Consider the following 20042-nt stretch of genomic DNA (forward strand, 5'->3'; position numbering starts at 1 on the left):
AGAGCAGAAGAGGGTGTTTTGAAATGGTTTGGGCACATGGAGAGAATGAGTGAGGAAAGATTGACCAAGAGGATATATGTGTCGGAGGTGGAGGGAACGAGGAGAAGTGGGAGACCAAATTGGAGGTGGAAAGATGGAGTGAAAAAGATTTTGTGTGATCGGGGCCTGAACATGCAGGAGGGTGAAAGGAGGGCAAGGAATAGAGTGAATTGGATCGATGTGGTATACCGGGGTTGACGTGCTGTCAGTGGATTGAATCAGGGCATGTGAAGCGTCTGGGGTAAACCATGGAAAGCTGTGTAGGTATGTATATTTGCGTGTGTGGACGTATGTATATACATGTGTATGGGGGTGGGTTGGGCCATTTCTTTCGTCTGTTTCCTTGCGCTACCTCGCAAACGCGGGAGACAGCGACAAAGCAAAAAAAAGAAAGAAAAAAAAAAAAAAAAATATATATATATATATATATATATATATATATATATATATATATATATATATATATATATAATATTCGTTTATTTATGTATAAATGATTTATCCAACAACTTGTTTATGAATGATGTTTGGGAGAGGAAATCAAATCACAGTTTACCAGACGCTTTTATTAAAAAAATAGACTTCATAGGATTCGGATAGCTTTTGGGCGATGCCATAAGCACGGGTATATAGTTCTAGACTTGAACAGTGATAAACCCTAATGGAAACTGAGTCCTGAGAGAGCAAGTTATTAGCGTTGGATAAAAGCCAAAATCCTCCAAAGACAGGAAAACGGCTTCTCACACCTATGGTGTATGTGTGTGTCGACACCCCTCACGTACCTCCTCCAGGCACACTAAGAAGGCCATGAGGTGCTGTGTACATGACTGGGTTTCATGATGTTCTCTCCTGAATGTGTGTCTGAGAAGGAGGGGGTCCGACAGGGCCCTGGCTCATAATGCTCGTGACTTGAGAGTTACAATTCTTTGGTATCCTAGTGAGAGATCGTTTCGTGCTGCTTTACACCATCTCGGCTATAACTAGTTGAGTCCCCGCCCAGCACGTAACGGAGACGTCAATGGTTCTCTTCTCCTTATGAGCTCCCATCCCTCCTCGCTCACACGAAGGGCTGGTGAGCAATCATTGTACGTGAGGTGCAGTAACGATGCCTGAGACTGCCCGGAGGTCGACAGACAGCGTTAAGTGCCAAGGTCTTGACTCAGGCTCGCTGAGGAACCATGAGGCGACTGAAACATCCTCAGGCGTGCAGCACTGTTACTGAGGTTAGTGCTGTTACTAGTAATGTTGCTGCTGTTAGCGGTGCTGTTGCTCCCACCGTTACCGGAGCTGCTATAGTTGTCCATGTCTGTGGAGAGACGAAGTAAGCGTCAGGATAAAGGTCAGGTAAGGCGACGACGTTATACAACACACTTAATACTGTAGCATTGAAAGAATATTTTTCCCTTATTGTATCTTGATACTGTAGCACATTCATTTAATCCGATGTGAATGCCTGGAGAAATTGAGAAATGAAATAGCAGTAAGATCATTCGTTGCACAGAAGTAACGGAACAAAAATATATTGCTTATAACATTACTTGTAACTCTAAATCAAAAGACAACAATTAAAAAACATTAAAAAGTTTAAACTATATCAACTATCAAATACGTTGATTCTTTCCCCAGACATTACTTATTGATTTGAATAGAATAACTGATCGACACCACTTCAGTAGTATTTTGTCTCTTGGTTTTTGTCAGAGTTAACACTGCCATGCTGGTGTAAAAGCATGACAAGACTTGCATTGTGGCCACCAACTATCGTTAAGCAAAGTTCGTAATGAGCAGTTAGTATAGATATCTCAAACTAAGGACTCATGGCCATGCTCATCATACAATCAAATATCAATGCACAGCATCTATGAAGAAAGGAAGATTAGAAATATACATAACAGGAGAAAGACTACTACATTGATAAGAGGGACATCCTTGCCACCTTACAAAATAGTTCTTAGAAAAAAAAGATTTTATTATGTTTCTCTCTGAAGGAAGGACATAAGTTTGGCCCGATTCATAGTGGAGTTGCGGATTTTTACTTTGACTTGTAGTATAGTAAAATGATGGCTGTGTTGAAGATGGCCTTTGACCTGGTCAAAGGCCTTTAGTGTTGAGGGAATGTAGTGAAGAGGAGAGTGTAATTAAGATGAAGTTGTAGTTGCGTTGGCCTTTAGCCTTTCGTATAGAGGTCAGGTCAAAGGCCAGTGGCGTCAAGGATGTAATAAATATGAGGCATTAGTAAAGATGTATTGCAGGGAAGATTAGGGGGTAGTAAAACTGAGGATGGAAAGATTTCATTTGACCTAAAGTGTCGAGACACTAATAAAAATATAGAACAGTGAATGTGAGTCAAGGTCCAGCCAGCGACCACTGTTACTGAGAGTGTAGTGCTGATGAGGTTACAGTAATGGTGGCCTTCTTCCAGCACATTCGGAAGCGAGAATAGCAACATAAAGAAAACCAAAGAACAACTTACACCAATACTCACAGTTACTTACTGAGGAGGCCTCCGGTGCCATAGCCATAGGCTGGGTACGTGGACGGGTACTGGGTGTACGGCGAGGAGTACGTGTAGTCTGTCATCGACGCTATGCTGGCCGTACCTGTAGAGAGATACAGAATTTCTTTTATATGAAAGGATCTGTAGTTTGTCCGGGTGTGTGAAAACAAACGAGGAAGAGGTTATGCTGTATACATTTGAAGAGTCTGCTCTTGGAGGATAAAGAAAACCGAGGATACATAATCATGGATATGTGTTTGATAAGCGATGATTATAGCCTTGCTAAGTTCTTACAGGAGAAAGGATATTCTAAGTCTTGATAGACTATGATCACAATGTAATTATACAACTGCGTTGTCTGAAGTGTCTTTGAGATCTTGATGGATAAGTGATGGGATACCAAGAAAGAGACCATAAAATCTATTGGTTACGTAGTTTTTCAAAGACATAAAACTTATTGGACTAAAGATTATCATACAAGACGAATGTGTAAATAAATGTAATTGTTCTAATGAGGAAATATGTACCAGAAGCATTGTTTTTTGTGGAGTAGGTAACGTTTGCAGACGATGCTATGTGCCTCATTCAGCGATATACTTTGTGCACATTTTGTTTAGTCTATATAAACTTATAGTACTTTTGCATATGAGGATATGATGCCTCTCATAAAAAGAAACTCCAACAACAATGCCAGTTGAATACAATGAGTAACAACCGATAGTTGGTCAAAAAGCCAGAATCGGCACCTATAGGAGTCACACATATATGAACATTTTTTCTCCTGTATCGAGTTGGGAAATGTTTATCGAACTAATAGTAGTGTTGCAATCAGGTGATGTGACAGAAAGTGCATGTGAGGTAACTCTCACCAGAGGGGAAGGGAGAGTTTTAGATACACAGTAAGTAACTTACCTGAGTAGTGTGTGATAGGCGGTAGGGTGGCGTAAGTTGAATCAAGTGTAGCTGCTATATTGGCATGCATGGGTACATGGGCATGCGTTGATGAGTGCACGCAGGTAGAAACATGCGCATGCGTGGATACATGGGCATGGTGAGTGGCAGCGTGGGTGTGTGGGGAGGGCTCTAGAACCGTGAGGACAGCGGTGCAGGGTGTGTCAGCCTTGAGGGGCGAAGAGCAAGGCGCCACCACCAGATTGTGGAGCGGGGTCTCGCTTTCGCTGGTGCAGTTGGCGGGCGACACTGACGTTTGCTCCGGGTAGAGGTTGGCCAGGGTGCTGCCGTAGTCTCCGTTGGAGGTAGGTTGGTGGGTGCTGAGGGGTGTGTACACGGTGCCTCCTGACGTGCAGACAACAACTATCACACAAGTTCTGCTACTCTTATGGTGACACTAACTACTCTCTACGCTTGGGTAAACCAAATGAACTATAATAGAATTCAAAACATTTAACAACTGAACATCATCTGTTTTGGTGAGGGAGTTATCAGGTCCTAGGCCTAAGTCTTCGTGTCATCTCCGTCACAACAGAACGGATAAGGGAGAATACTACAGGAGGTTAGGTATAGCTACAGGATGCATCCCTTAGTACAGGTTTAAATAACTGACGAGGTAGACGTTAAAGCGTGACAGCGAAAGAGATGTGCTCAACCATGCAGGTCAAACACACTTTCCTGAATCAGTAAACATGACTGTGACTACCAAGTTAGCCTGAGTATTATGAACTACTAGATGGGCTGCATCCTCTCGCTGCAGTCTATATGTGCAAAATACTGGTACAACCAACATGCTTAATGTACCATCAGAAACATAACTAGTGTATAAACCAAGTGAACACATTTTAAGTTGAATAAATTATCAGAGGTCACAAAAGATCATAGTAGTCTCTTGTTAGCAAGATTCATGCCTTATCATGCATGTTAGAAAAAGAATGCACGCAAGATTTACACATGCGTCATGGACTTGATATGAAGAGATAACAACACCAGAAGGAGGAAGAAAGGAAGGCAACACCTGGTTTATGTGAAATCCGTTACTAGTTTTACGAAGATATGGATAATAGATACTAGCCACCTCTCTTGACCAAAATATCTCCCTTAGTCTGATAAGAGCAGAGAACACCCCCGAATTTGGAACTGGCTTATGAAGTTTGTATGAACTGAATGTGAGACATTGGGCGATTAAGCGTGGTTCGGATGACTTATCATCATTGAAGTGAACGATGGTCAATACGCACTAGATATGGTTGATTTAGATGAACAACATATTGATCCAGATGAGGGAGAGTTGCTCAATATATAGATGATAGAAATACTATGAATAGATATGTACTGATCTCTCTGATAAAAGGCACATTTTATGGCACTCTTCCCATTCAGTGTCAGTCCCACTATAAGAAAAAAATTGACTTTGGCTCTTAAGGGCAGACGGATCATGAGAAATACGTGAAGCACAGGATGGCAAAGACTGTAAAATTTCAACGGTCTAACTGTGTGAGTGTGAGATATATACATGCTGATAACCACGCGGAAAATGAAACACGATAAGTTTCCAAGTGCACTTTCGTGTAATGATCACATCGTCAGGGGACATACAAGAATGAGACAGATGACGTAGAACAGTCAGTTCATATACGAGAAAGTGAAGAACCTTAGACGCCATTGGTAAATACGTGTTTCCATTTGGTGGTCATCCCCAACCAGAAGCACTTGGTTACCAATGGCATCCAAGGATCGTCATGCTGGTAAAACCACAAGGAAATGGAAAATACGGTGTCAAGCGCTTTCGCATGATTACATCGTCTGGACTGAATACAGGTTGACAAAACCAGAATATGATATACGAGCCGCCGCTGGAGAACAAAACTTGATTACTCTACTGTGAGGACATAATTTCATGTTTTGTTAACTTTATATCAATGTAGTCTTCGGCAATAATGTTACGGTAAGGGAAAGTCTTATCGGGAATTCTATGTACAATATTCCCCATTAAGAATGTGGTCAGTCTTGCACTGGTCAGACTGATGAAGCTCTTATTATCTGTATTCAGTCTTGACGATTATACGAAAGCGCTCGACTCCTCGTATTTTTCGTTTCCTTACGGTTTTACGTGCATCTTATGTTCATTCTCTTTGTACTTTATTTATATATATATAATATATATAATATATATATATATATATATATATATATATATATATATATATATATATATATATATATATATATACATATGTATATACATATGTATATATATATATATATATATACATATGTATATATATATACATATGTATATATATATATATATATATACATATGTATATATATATATATATATATATATATATATATATATATATATATATATATATATATATATACATATGTATATATATATGTATATATATATATATATATATATATATATATATATATATATATATATATATATATATATATATATATATATGTATATATATATATGACCCTCTTTCACGGTGAGGTGGAAAGAAATTTCCTCACGGTGCCAATTTACAGAGCAAGTTATAAAGTTAATCGAAGACTAAAGAACCTGTGATTCGAACCCACTGCCTCATCTTTAAAGAAGAATTTACTGTTCTGATTCCAAGGCGCGCATGGATCTCGTGAAGTTTCTTCTTGCTTTGTTTCTCCCATACTTGGCAGACAACAGAGAACTATCCTACCATTCGCCAGCGCACAGCACAGCAATGTCTCTCGAGGCAAGCAAATATCTATGATTTTAAGTCCAATGTAGCTTGAGCAATGGCTGGAGACTTGGTGACTTAACGTCTCCATATACGGACTTATCATGGCCAATGATTCACTCAAGTTTATTGCCAAAGTTGGCTCTACATCTAATGCCTGAACGTAATTCCTGCTGGCACAGTGCCTAGAACCGGCTGCTGATTTAACTGTGTCGCCAAGGTTTGGGTGGAAGATATACAGTTCGCGAAATGATCTGAGTTCCTTGTCTTCTACTTCTAAGTGGTAAAAAGAAACTGAGGTTACGATTCTGTATAACAATAATGCTTTCGCGTAAAGGTGATGATCATAAGACGTTTCTTGCGATTACAACACTATTGATACATCCAGTTGACTAGATCTTATACCCCAGGAGCCAGTATGAGCTATAATGGTAATAGGAGGATGTTATCAGCAGTGGCGCTTGTGCTTTTGACGGCCTTACCTTGCTGGTACTGAGAGGCGGTGGTGTCAAGGACTGATGTTGCCGCTAGGACTGGCTTGACGTCTTGCATAGTGATGGGTGTAAGAGGCGTCAGTCCACCTGCGCTACCTGTAGGAGGCCAACCGCATTTAGAGCTCTGTCGTACACTGAGCAGAGATTTTCTTTTGGTACTCTGATGTTTATTGATTTTGTTTCCTGGTGTTTAATCAAGGCAGGGCATTTTAGAACTATTGGCCCTCATACCCACCACCATGCATATAAGAACACAACTCCTGGCGCTTTTATGAAATAACTTGCAGGGGTAAATTGACAGAGTCTGTCGGAGATCAATTACCGTGGGAGGTAGGAAGAGGAGGGGAGTAGACCTGATTGCTATTGGACTGCGTCACTGACAGGGTCTCGTAGAGAGCATCTGTGGGAATGGAGGCTGCCGACACTGATGGGTAGCTGGTCGGGGGATCCACAAACGACTGTACACTGCTGAAGACCAAGTAAGTAGGTACGGGTTAATGATATTAATTCCATGCATATAGAAGATGCTCATAAGAGTTCAGGATTTCCATAAAGTTTCGAAAGATGAATCGAAATTATACAAGATTAAAACATTCCAAAGACAGAATAAATCCATCTGCCAAAATACGAAAGGAAAAAGTGATAACTTGCAGAGAAAACCCAGATGTGACTTAATCTCACCTGTAGGGGGACGCGGCACACCCGGAAACTCCTCCAAGTTCAGGTAAGAATGTCTTGGCCGCGTCTTCAGTCTTGAGCGTCGACCACTGCTTCGACCATAGCATCTGTAGGAGACAAAGACCACTTACGTGTATGATTCTCTTGAGGGTAGATACTCAACTGAGGAAGAATGCTAAAGATACACCTCATATCTTAAAACGCAATACAGGAGAATATTTCCTACTGCGCATGTGCATCAACTGAGTGGATGAGAGAGCCAGGAGAGGATCCATACACAGAAACAGACTGCCCATGAGACACACTGATGCCTCGGAAGTGAGAGATCTCTACGGAAGGAAGAGTTTATGATGACCGTAGAAAGCAGTGGAGACTTGTGAGGTCTTACCACAGTACGGGATCCTTCACCAACACTACGTTATTCTCCACCATCGCACCGTTATTTGGGATCCTCCACTACTGCCACGGTAGGCGATCACACATCACGGCTGTGCCGGATCATCCATCACCATCATCTTACGATCTATCTGCACCTACGTCCTTGACGCCTTTCCCTGTGGAAGCTCCTATCAAGGAGACGGCATTGACAAGAGAGTCTCCACTTACCCGTCCTTCCATGCCTCCTTTGTATACACCATTCCAGGGATGCTTCCATCATTTCTCTCCCTCCAGCACTTTTCCACTCTATTGCCCCACGTCACAGATGGTCCTCCTCTCACACCCACCCTTTGAATGTACTATCATGCACTCTCCTTGTAAACTCATAGTTTGTACTTCTTTTTTTTTTTTCACAGGCCGAGACCACGTCAAAGCACTACGTTTCATCCACTCCACAATCTATTCCCTTTGCTTTCCATGCCATCCCAAATCTCTCGTACACCCTCTCTAGTCATACCACTTACTTACTCCTCTCAAACAGCTCATTTTCACAGTCTAGATTCTTGACCTTTGTGACTCATTTCACGTCAATGTTTCGGCTGCATAGGTTAGGGTCGGGAGGACTACGTATGCTGTCCAAGAATCCTCCTTCGCTTCCATACTTACACCTCCGCCCTTCATTATTCTATAGAGGGATCCAGTGACTCTTCTGCCATGACTGCTCTCTTCCTTATCTCTCCTTCTATCACCAAACTCACCCAAGATGGCTCCTAAATACTTCAATTCTGTCATCTCTTCCAGTCTTTCTATCTCCATATCTATAACACTGTTTAGTACACGTTTTTCTTCACTCTATATGGCTTTGCAAAAATCACTCTTTCACTTTTTCCTTTCAAACACCATTGATTTACTTTTACTTGCTTTTACCTTCAATCGCCTGTGGTTATACACATCATAAGTAACTCTTACAACCCTCTGCAACGCCTCTTTACTCTAGGCAAACAATACCAAACAACACAGAATTATCCACAAATAGGCATGTCTTTAACCACCATGCTTCACCACCACACTCTGCCTCCGCAATCTTTTTCCCTAGTTTTACTTTCCTATCACCAATCACTCCATCCATATATGTTACAAAACCATGGTAAAATCATGCAGCGCTGCCTGACGCCTACATGTATACCGAAGCTTTTGCTTGATTCTTCATCCACTTTTACACATGCATTTGCTTCTCTATAGACGGCTTTCACACCATCAAATTGTAGTCCTCATACCTCATACATCCTTAACATATCCCATAAAACATTCCACTCAACTTTATCATACGTTTCCTCTAGATCCATAAAAACTGCAAACACTCCTTACATTTTGCAAGATACTTTTCCACTGTCATTCTCACCACAAAAATCGTATCCACACATTTCCCACCTTTCCTAAAACCCCCTCGCTCCTCACTTATTCTGCATTCAGTCTCTTCCATTACTGTCAGTCACCACTCTTGCATCCACTTTTCCTGGTATACTTAACCTTATTCCTCCTACAACTGCTACATAAGTTCCTAGCATCTTTTCCTTTGAATAAAGGAACAATCATATACTTAACCCAATCCTCAGGCACATACTTCTGCTTTCATGCAAAATTTTATATCAAATGAATTCACCCACTTTCTCCCTATAATTCAAAATTTCATCCGTAATCCCATCCATACCAGGTGCCTTTCTTACCTTCAGCCTCATTATCGCCCTTTTCACCTCCCTCTGTGCTGAAGACCTATAGCCTCTGCAGTTGTATTCTTTTTCTTCCGTCCTCCATAACCATGCATATAACGACTGCTGGCTCAGCTTTTTCCCACATTCATCGGTTCTTCAAAATACTCTTTCCATCTTCCTTTCGCTTCTTCCTTTTGATTCAGGCACCATTAAGTGACATCCTCCACTACTACCTCTGGACAAGAATCCTCTATGCAGAGTCCTTCACCTTCACAACCACGACCATAGTCTTTATGATCCCATCGCTACTGAAAAACTTAGGTAGAGGTGGACCGCTTCAAGACAAATGATCAAAACCCTAACGCTTTCATAAATCAGCTGTCATAGCAAAGTGTGACTGTCTCGGTATCTCTTGTAACTTTAAAGAGGGTGACAACGCCTCTGCTTGGTTATCACATGACCTGGATTATGACGCGAAAGGTCTCATTTGTCACCACTGACGAGGGTTACACATGACTTTCACAAGACTACCCTGAAAGCTACCGACTGTTTTGTTTGTGAGATTTGTAGTGACGAGGCATATCAAATTTGGTTTATTTCCTATTTAGTTTTATGACATCTGAGCCTCCATTATTTTGTTGCAATTGGTGGAATAAAACTTGACCCTTAGCCCTAAGACGATGTTCAGTCAGCTTATAGTTTACAGGTACATGCTAATCTTTGTCTATAGGAAAACAAATTCTTCCTAGCTGAGCTTGTTATGTAAGGTGGTCCCCAGGGCAAACATTCTAAGTGTAATGTGGCCATATATTCTCGCACGGAGATGGATCTCTTCCTTTTTTATTACTCTTCGATGTTGACCTCTATCGACTCACGTCTTCCTCTGCATTTGCAATACCTTTCACTTCTGGTCCTGCCAGAGTGTCGTGACATTACTCTGTCTTTTCGAGATCGTGAGCCAAGCGCGTCAGTTGTCTATATTTCCTGCTAAATTGTGTAATGAATGGCGGTAACATTAGCAATAATGGATGACGCAAAAGTAGTTCTATCTGTCGACGAGGCAGCAAATCAGTAGCATTATCTATCGTAAGAATGATAGTCGTAGTGGCAACAATGGTGGTTGTAACTGCAGCAGTATACTTTAGTACCAAAAGTAATGTATTCGTAGTAGAATGTTGATGGTAACAATAACTTTGGAAATACTTGTAGTGGTAGTTGTTGAAAATACAGCAAAAGTGTTACCTAAAAAGATATCAACAGTATTAAGAATCACAGCGAGTATTTCCACACATATTACTATCAACATTCCAGCAATTAGTACATAGAATCTTTGTTACTGATGCTGACTGATACCACTGCTGCTACAACCACTAATATATATGTACTTTGTGCCTATCATTCCTACGAAAAATATTGCTACTATTAGTGCTGCTCCATTTCCATTGATCTGCTGCCTCTAATAGAATTAAATGAATTTCTATGTCATCCATTAATGTGATTATTACCGCTATTTGCTGTACAACTACTGGGACTGATTTTCCACCAACACTTCCACTGTTAATAATAATGATTTTGGTATTGATAGTATAAGGGTATAAGGGTTCTAGATGATGGTAAGAGCAATAATCATGTAGATACTATCACTACCCTTACTAACACTACTACTGCTATCACACTATCCCTACTACTACTACTACTGTTGATAATAGTAATAATAGTATTGATATTAATGATGATAACAGTAATATAGTCAACTCTCCTATCAGCACCAGTAATAAGAATTACTACGTGAAACACCAGCTACTGCAGTCTACTGACATTGATAATGACACTTGCAGTGCAGTCAGTACTACTGCTACCACAATCAGTAGTAACCCTCACCATGCTAAGCACCAGGAATGTTGGTTTACTCACATTAGTATATAGCGGGTCGGTGTTGTACTGAGTTCTGGGGCGTTTGAGGTCATCCTCCTGCTGGCTGGGTGCGTCTCGGTGTTCGTCTGGGATAAATGAAGGTTTGTTATAAACAATCAGTTGATTTATGGGTTAGTACCATTTCGACTTAGATAAATAATTATAACAATAATGTTAATAACAATGAAAAAAACTAATAGAAATAATGATAAAAAGAAACTGTACAGAGGTAGGGCATTACCAGCTTTAATTGGTATGTTTTACGATAGACATTACGTAACGACAGAGGTGCTAACTTATCTGTTTATGGTACAGGCTCTGGCTTCATGACTATTATGTCTACAGTCGTTAAATCCAGCAACGAGCTTATCATGAACTTGTGCAATTATTCAGATTTCTTAAAATAGAGAAGAAAATTTACCACTTAGATACCAGCACATTCTTCTTTATAGACTTGGTCACATATTTGGCCCCGTTAAGGATCACTTTACCTTATTTGTTTATATGTTTCTCAGGTACAGATAGACGTATGATTTTTCTGTTTGTTATGAGAGACGACTGCCCTCAAGAATGTTGAACTGAGACGCACAAGAAGTGGGGAAAGCCATACACTCGTGGTAAACAGAGCAATAATTAATGTTGAAAATACTGCTTGTATTATCAGTGCTGGTTATGGAACACCTGCGCCGGATATGAAGTTAGCTTGATCATTGTGAAGTTCATTAGATTCTCTGTTCATATTGTGTGATGTCGATTTTATACGTACACACACACACGTACATATCAACTGAGAAAGGTGGTTAGGGGAAGGGGAAAACGAATGCAAAATGAAACTTACGAATGCACCAGAACGCATCTTAGCCAAGGTGTCTCCTTCGATTTAGTAATCAAATAATGATCTATTTCCACTCTCTCTAGCTTATGAGTTCATTCTGGATAAAGACGGAGAAAGGAATATAATTTCCATAATACTTTGGCGCAATAAGGGCTGTGAATTTCAGGATCATGAGACAACAAAGAATAGGAAAATGATGCTGTGGGTGTGGAGTGGTTGCCAGAGGTGATGAACATCCTCGTCAAGGTTCCATCACTGAACGGAGAGGCGTGGCAGAAGCAACATATCCTCCTGTTAAACAAGTACGGTTCTCATATAAGAATCTCGTTGTTCTTGGCCTGTAATGCTATGGTGGTGGCGATGATGGGAGATGAGGGATTAGTATGCTGTGCTGAAGGCTGTAGCTGAGATGATAGTGAAGTTGTAGTGTTTGCCGTCCCAGACGGATCTGCCACTGTGATATTGAACTGGTCAAACCGTCGCTCCCCTATCCACCTTGCAAATTTGCGAGACACATATAGTTTGAAATTTTCACGAAAAAAATCATCGTAATATGTCTGCGTCCTGTATGATATTGAGTTATATCTATTATGCGAAACAAAGCAAATCATGTCGTATCTCCCAGGCTCAGAGATATTCATTGCTTCTACTTCATATATTGCCATAGAGGTGCTGGCCAGTGGATCCATTGACTGTGCACTATAGAACTCTTAAATAAAGCAGTTGTGGGATAGAATAATCTCTAGTCATTATAAATATTTCAAGAACATCATGCTTTCCATGGTTGACCTACATACCCTCGGACATATGTACGACAAAAACTATTTCCAGTTATCTGCAAGTAAGATGTACAGGTTAAGTGATCTCTCGTTAAGCCCGAAGTGATCACCGAACCATCGGCTGGTTTACATATAAAGTGACGGGGAAGGCGGGCACTATATCACGGTGGGCTGTTAGGGACACGAAACGAAGGCATTAGTATGACCCTCGACCTTCGGTCCTAGGTCATTCTCAGATGATGTCTGGAAATAGAGCTGGGATGTTTACATACTTGTCTGGCTGTGTGGGATCAGATCTGGCAAAATATATAGAAATGTCTCTCAAGGCAGACGTGTGACAATGGGACGCGGTTATGAATATATTCGTCAATGTGGAAAAGGTCACCAAACATCCTGGAGATTTTCATATCAAAGAACATAAAAGACGATTATTCTCAGGAGTTTATAGAAAAAACACTTAAGTTTTAAAGAAAAAAAAGCTAATGAATAGATATATAAATTTATTTTTATTCTAAACTCATTAGCTATTGATTTTCATTCGCATTTTGTTGCCATGCACAGATGTTAAGTAATTTTGCAACTCCCCAAGGATATATGATACGCATGTGTGCAGAGTACTGCAGAATAATAAACACCAAGTTTTTCTTACGAAAATAAGAGTATTCCGTTATACTTGCCTCCTTGCAAGAAAGTTAGAGGAATGCACCAGTTGATACAGAAAGTATATATATGGAAAAAAGTTTCTTAAACCTCTAAAAAGAGTCATTTACTTGAACAACACCGTGAGAAAACAATGTAAACATTATCCTATACGTTAAAAAAAGATATATATTCGAAACAAGAGTGCTAAACTCGGCGAAACCTTGGCATGTTACAAGTGCCAGACTAAAGCGATTGGAGATAATCACTTCTCATCAAGAGTGGGTTGTGCAGGGTTAACAAAGGACAGTAGCCAGTGAGCCTTGGGTGATTAAATTTCGATTGCCATGGCAGTCTGTTTATGTATCTTTATCACGGACTATCGAGTGTTGAAAGATAATGAAGTCAGAGTCTAGACCATTCATTACATAAATCAAAGCAGATGCCCAAGTACCGCTCCGGCATCAGAGGTACACAAAATTTATTGAGATTCAAGACTACAGGTCGTCACAAGGGAGTCGTTCCTACACACACACACACACACACGATCATTAACCTTATTTAAGGTTTAGGGACCCTCTGAGTCTCCTTCCCGTTTTAGGGTAGGTGGGAGATATTAAGTTAATGAATGTAGAGGTTTTCTGTCCATCCACTGCTGAGAAGATCAGCCATAATGTATATCCATGGTCTTGATTCATCTAATAAACTTACGCATCTTTTTATATAACAGACGCCACGGGGTAAAATGAGCAAAAAAGTATGATATTCACAATCAAAAACACGATTACTATACGCTGCTTAACAGCTAAGCTTCCAATGACGCTTATCATAAACAGTGAGTACATGGGTAAGACAGACTAACGAAAGAGGGTTCGTTGGCCCACGTTTACAGTGGGTCATCTGGTTTGTCATCTAAGAGAGAGAGAGAGAGAGAGAGAGAGAGAGAGAGAGAGAGAGAGAGAGGACAATCGTCCCAGACATTAAGAAATTGCCCGAGTCATTGAAGGCATTTACTTAATTTTCCTCTAAATAGTCTAATTGAATAACTGGGTTTTAATCGCTGGCATCCCTTTCATCTTTTTTTCTCTTTTGTACAAATGAGATAAAAGTGATTTCCCTGGGTGAAATTAATCGCAGTCAGGGGAGCAGTAACACAGAACGATAGGTGGGCGAGAAGCGGTTTGCTTTGCTCCGTTCCACATGCCAACTATGGGGAGTTTTTCCTAGAGTCAGTTTAATGGTTTTACAAGACCGTGATTGGCGAATCTTATCATAATTCAGGTAGGCTCAGTTAATCATTCAAGTGTTTACGAGGAGAACATTATTTCTAAACGTTTCTTGAAAAATGAATAAATCGCTTTTCTTTCCGCTGACTGAGCCACCAACTGTGAGAGGGTGTTAACCCTACCTCTAGAGGTTATAATCGAGTAATAATAGAGAGTTTGAGATCCGCTCCTGAGGAAACCTCTTGGGCTGATGGTAAATGGTCTGTGACCTCCTTCTCTCACTCTCTCGCGAATCATTTATTCCCCTTCACACACTTAAGCAATGTTCTCCTCAACAATAGATAAACGAGGACAGAAAATCTGAATGAATCGCTAATGTTGATGAAAATGAGATATGGCATCAACACGTAGATATCCACTGGTGAGTCAGTGTCACTTGGGCTAAAGAGGAAGAGAACAATAGATGAAGAAACAATAGATGGGCGGAAAAAAGGGAGTAAATAGGAGAAACGGACAGACAACAGAGGATCCACTGGCCCAGGTCTGGGTTATCTGTTGTGTTATCTATATGAGAGAGGGAGAGAGAGAGAGAGAGAGAGAGAGAGAGAGAGAGAGAGAGAGAGAGAGAGAGAGAGAGAGAGAGAGAGAGACTAAAGTGACAGGCACAATAGAACAATTGCTACCCAGGCAGTTTTAAATACGTGACACGCCAGTGAAAGCATTTCTCAACCTCATAAAATCTAGTTTATGTTGTTTGAAAGATGGCAAGACATCCATCATAACGTATATCTGATAATGAAAGATATTCATGATGGCTGATGAGATCAGGGAGAATGGAGGTGATGACCAATTATATCCTGTTGCTTGAGTGTATTACTGTATTGCTCCAGCCGAAGTTGAGAGCCATGAGTTTTGTTTTCTTCACTGGATTAGGAATTAAGTACTGTGCAAATTTTTCACCGATAATGATTACAGTTATTGGGAGGTCTAGAATATTTTTTCTTTTCTATTATGCTATCTGAGAGGATACATGCAGTTGAATGCCATAATCAAGGTCACACATTAATGCTACATATACATATAACTAAGCCTAAGCTAGGTGCCCAGTTTATCGACGAAGCCTAACAGGAGGATGAGCAGCTGGGTTAACTGTGGGCTGACTGCCGCGTCTATGATTCGAACACATGTGGGCCCGACCATATGCGGACCCTTGTATGCATCATGGTCGTTTAAACTATGCACTTCAACACGAAGAACTATGGATAAGCTGTATGTTTGCAGTATACACAGCAGTACCTCAATTCCCATAGCATTTGGCAGCTTTAGGATCCTCCGCTGTAATCTTAAACCCAAATCTACTAAATGAAATAGAAAGAGGAAGCAGCAGAAACAAAAGAATACTCACCAGAGTCTTCTCTCTTCCTCTTGTGTATATTTCCATTAGGATCTGTGAGAGGAGGAAGGCCGAGGATGCCGGTGATGGAGTAAGACCCTGGGCGCTGGAGGGCGGTCTCGTGGGACGTGGGCGGAGCTTGGCTGATGACGGAGGCGCCCTGCGACACTGGCGAAGGCGTCCCAGACAGCCCATGCTTGGCCCTCTCCGCTGCCTTGTTGCGCACTATTCTGTGGGCACGTGAGGGCGGTATGAAGGTAAAGGAAGGTTGACGCCATGTAAAGGTAGAGGAAGGTTGACGCCACGTGGAGGTAGCGGCAACATGCAGGTTGGCAGGGGCAGAGGAGGGTGGGCAGGGCACCATATGGTGGCCAGGAGGGTGGTGGATGCGAGCATGTTTATAGCGGTAGTTGTTAGGCGGAGAGGAATGGATAAAGAAAGAGAGGAAGTGGTTACATTCCCGAGGGAACTGGGTAGTGAACGGAGATTGTCAATGCAGGTAGACAGTACAGTGGTGGTGATGTGAACACGTAAAGCTGGTAGTAGTTAAAGTAAAATGAGAAATCATTTGATTGACTAGAATGTGCGGAAATGCCGAGTTACGTGGGAGGTTAAAGAGTTTTGGTTAGGTTGACTGGTAGTTATTACTGTTGTTAGGAATTAAATATGCATTCAGTGGACAGGAAGTTATATGATGTCATAAGGGGTGTTTGGGAGAGCAGATATGTAGCATCAATGGTAATCATCTGGCAGTATGGCATTAAGCTATATAATTGGTTGACATTATACTAAATCATAAGACTTTTAATTCCACTCTAAGATCATTTTACATGATATACAAGATAAAAGAATTTACCACTGTGCTGAGAAAAAATATAAAGTCTACGGGACACGCTCAGCATCGCGTATTAGAAATAGCAGTGTTTACAAAATGTAAAACCACATCCACTCCTATTGGGGAAGTAAGTAAATTTCCCACGGAAAAAACTGGTAATGTCCCATTCGTAATCTAAACCGCTAGGGAATGTGAGGATGGGCAGCAACGGGTCGGATGTAGTGACCCCGACATTCTTGTCTGGGTTAATAAGCAAACAGGGTATTGGCGAGTGGTCAGGCCTCTTTCCGCAAGAACTTGGCTCCATATATATATGCACTGACCGTGACTCATCAGATATCTAGCACTCGTCTGTAGCCGGGATCGATCATGAGCAACGCTCAGGGAGTTTACCTCTCATTTACGAGAGTTAACATCGAACTAATATGCCTAAGTAGACAAACACTGACTTTCCTAATCAATACATCTCCCAGGCATACAACTTCCCTCTCCCCTTCCCTCCCAGATATACAGCTTCACCTTCACTCCCTACACAAAATGACTGCCACAAACAGCAGCAGCCTGCAGAAATCGACCGGTCCAAACATCACGCTTGTACACAGGGTCGTCTTAAGGATCACCAACTTCAGTGACAGGTTGACTGTCTCAACCAAATCCACCATGTCCAAGCCGAGCGTCACGAGCACCATCATCATGTTGAAACTGAGTGCCACTAGCATTGTCAATGTGCACAAACTGATCATAACAACCAATGTACAAAAGAGGACCATCACGACCAACAACAAAGTACTTAATTAAAGTACAGCACATGACGCCTGTTCACCAAAAACACATGAGTGAGCAAGTATACTGTTCCCTGGTACTCTGCCCTTGAGTGACCGTGAGGAACTTGATCGAAGGAGCTAATGCCAAAGATCGCCAAAAGACCCATTCACTAGTAACAATCCCGCGAGTTCGGCTTCAAGTTAGGAGACTGAAGTCCGACTTGAAAACTGCTGGGTTCTTATATAACATTAACGGTCCCTTGATTCCGGCGAAGACTGAGGTGAGGAATGTCTAACCCATCATCTTGGTGAAGGCTGCTTTGGACCCAGCTATCATCCACGCTCCTTTGGTTCCGGCCGTGAGTGACGTGAGTTAAGGGGTCTTCATGGCGAAAGCTTTCGAGGACCAGGTTATCATTCACGATCCGGAGGGGCACCAGGTTCACGTCGGAAGACTCACAATTGATGCTCCGCTTACAATTCATGATCCATTCATCTGATGTTTGTGAAGGGGAACAAAATGAAAGGACAAACTTTCGATGCAGTTTTCTTTTCTGAACAAATTGTCTGGACTCCTTAAAAGATTTCAGTGTATGCTAATGTTCAGAAACCTATATATTTTTCTGAACTGTAGTGTTTTATGAAGAATTTTCTCAAAGAACTTATCACAAGGGTTCATTAATATATGATTTTACCTTTGCATCATGAGGAGGAACGATTGCGTTCAAAATTGCCACATAATCAAGTTAAACTATGTTTGCCCGTTCATCTCGCATACACGCACACACTTCACTACACTTTATGGTCTATGGTTCTACCCAGTGCTCCTGGAGTACCATAAAAACATATACATATATATATATATATATATATATATATATATATATATATATATATATATATATATTCTTTTTTTCATACTATTCGCTATTTCCCGCGATAGCGAGGTAGCGTTAAGAACAGAGGACTGGGCCTTTGAGGGCATATCCTCACCTGGACCTCTTCTCTGTTCCTTCTTTTGGGAAAAAAAAAAAAAAAAAAAACGAGAGGGGAGGATTTCCAGCCCCCCGCTCCCTTCCCTTTTAGTCGCCTTCTACGACACGCAGGGAATACGTGGGAAGTATTCTTTCTCCCCTATCCCCAGGGAAATATATATATATATATATATATATATATATATATATATATATATATATATATATATATATATATATATATATATATATAGAGAGAGAGAGAGAGAGAGAGAGAGAGAGAGAGAGAGAGAGAAATTCATTCAACAGGATTTTCATATCTTTGAATCAGAGGGTTTCAAAGCGAACGGTGAAGACATTTCCATCTGGAGGGTATTAATTTGTCCCCCCAAACATGTAGCTAACCTGGTCATGAATGGAGCATGATCTTCAAATTTCAACGTCTCAAGTTTTCCCCAAAAAAGATTTAAGATAGTGACTACATCATTTCTTGCTTGACCAGTTCTCCACATTCATAATGTCTTTAAAACTTATTCATTTCCTGAAAAAATATCACAGCTTCACCTGGCACGGCCAAGTTCATCAGTTTTCTTCTAGTAGGGTGCAGTCAAAATGCTTACTACATGAGAAAACATAAACCTGAAATTCGCAGTACTTTTATGCTTAGCACTGTATTGGAAGGGATTATCGGTGTCACTTATTAAATGAGTAGTATTTCTTTCTTCTGCACATAGAGGACACGTCACTAATTTCGTCTCTTAAAGAATTTTCCTTTCTACTTACTTTCCCTGATTAGAAACTAATCCCTGTAAATAAAAACATATTTCAACATTGCGTAGTTCTTTAAATCGTCTTCTTTTGTGGCTCCAATTAATGATCTAAATCAACCAAGAAACGTGGCTACTTGATGCTGGAAAATTAACAAAGATCATTATGCGACTGCACGAGGACATGGCAACGCCATCATACCACTGATCATCAGTTTCAGGAATAGAGATATCATCAGTACGAGCTCCCGTCTTCGACTAAGCAGATTAACGCAACATCTTTTTTCTTTAACCTCAGCTTTGTTTGTCATGTCATCTGATTAACATTACCACTGCTCTTCTCTCTAGATAATCTACTTCAAATTCATACATGTTTTTGATGCCAGACGTTTCACTGCATACTCTTAACTGTCGGCTTGTAGGTACACCAAGAGA

At 40.8% G+C, this 20042-nt stretch overlaps 1 protein-coding gene across 5 annotated transcripts in view; it reads right to left on the reverse strand.

The window, feature by feature from the left end:
• Positions 1-596: 596 nt before the first annotated feature.
• The window catches only part of LOC139755026 (paired box protein Pax-2-B-like), a 504237-nt gene continuing 484791 nt past the window's right edge, over positions 597-20042 (reverse strand). For 3 of the 5 annotated variants that reach the window (XM_071672966.1, XM_071672964.1, XM_071672965.1), the window contains 8 exons: positions 16280-16497; positions 11396-11481; positions 7395-7498; positions 7036-7181; positions 6702-6809; positions 3449-3832; positions 2535-2639; positions 597-1345 (listed from right to left, as the gene is read on the reverse strand). In XM_071672966.1, the coding sequence (XP_071529067.1) occupies positions 1179-1345; positions 2535-2639; positions 3449-3832; positions 6702-6809; positions 7036-7181; positions 7395-7498; positions 11396-11481; positions 16280-16497 (1318 nt within the window). In that variant the 3' untranslated portion in view covers positions 597-1178. Of the gene's footprint in view, positions 1346-2524; positions 2640-3448; positions 3833-6701; positions 6810-7035; positions 7182-7394; positions 7499-11395; positions 11482-16279; positions 16498-20042 lie in introns of all 5 variants that reach the window. The other 2 variants (XM_071672967.1, XM_071672968.1) reach the window with 2 other exon arrangements.

The sequence above is a fragment of the Panulirus ornatus genome, chromosome 18, assembly GCF_036320965.1.
Source record: "Panulirus ornatus isolate Po-2019 chromosome 18, ASM3632096v1, whole genome shotgun sequence".
Classification (NCBI taxonomy): domain Eukaryota; kingdom Metazoa; phylum Arthropoda; class Malacostraca; order Decapoda; family Palinuridae; genus Panulirus; species Panulirus ornatus.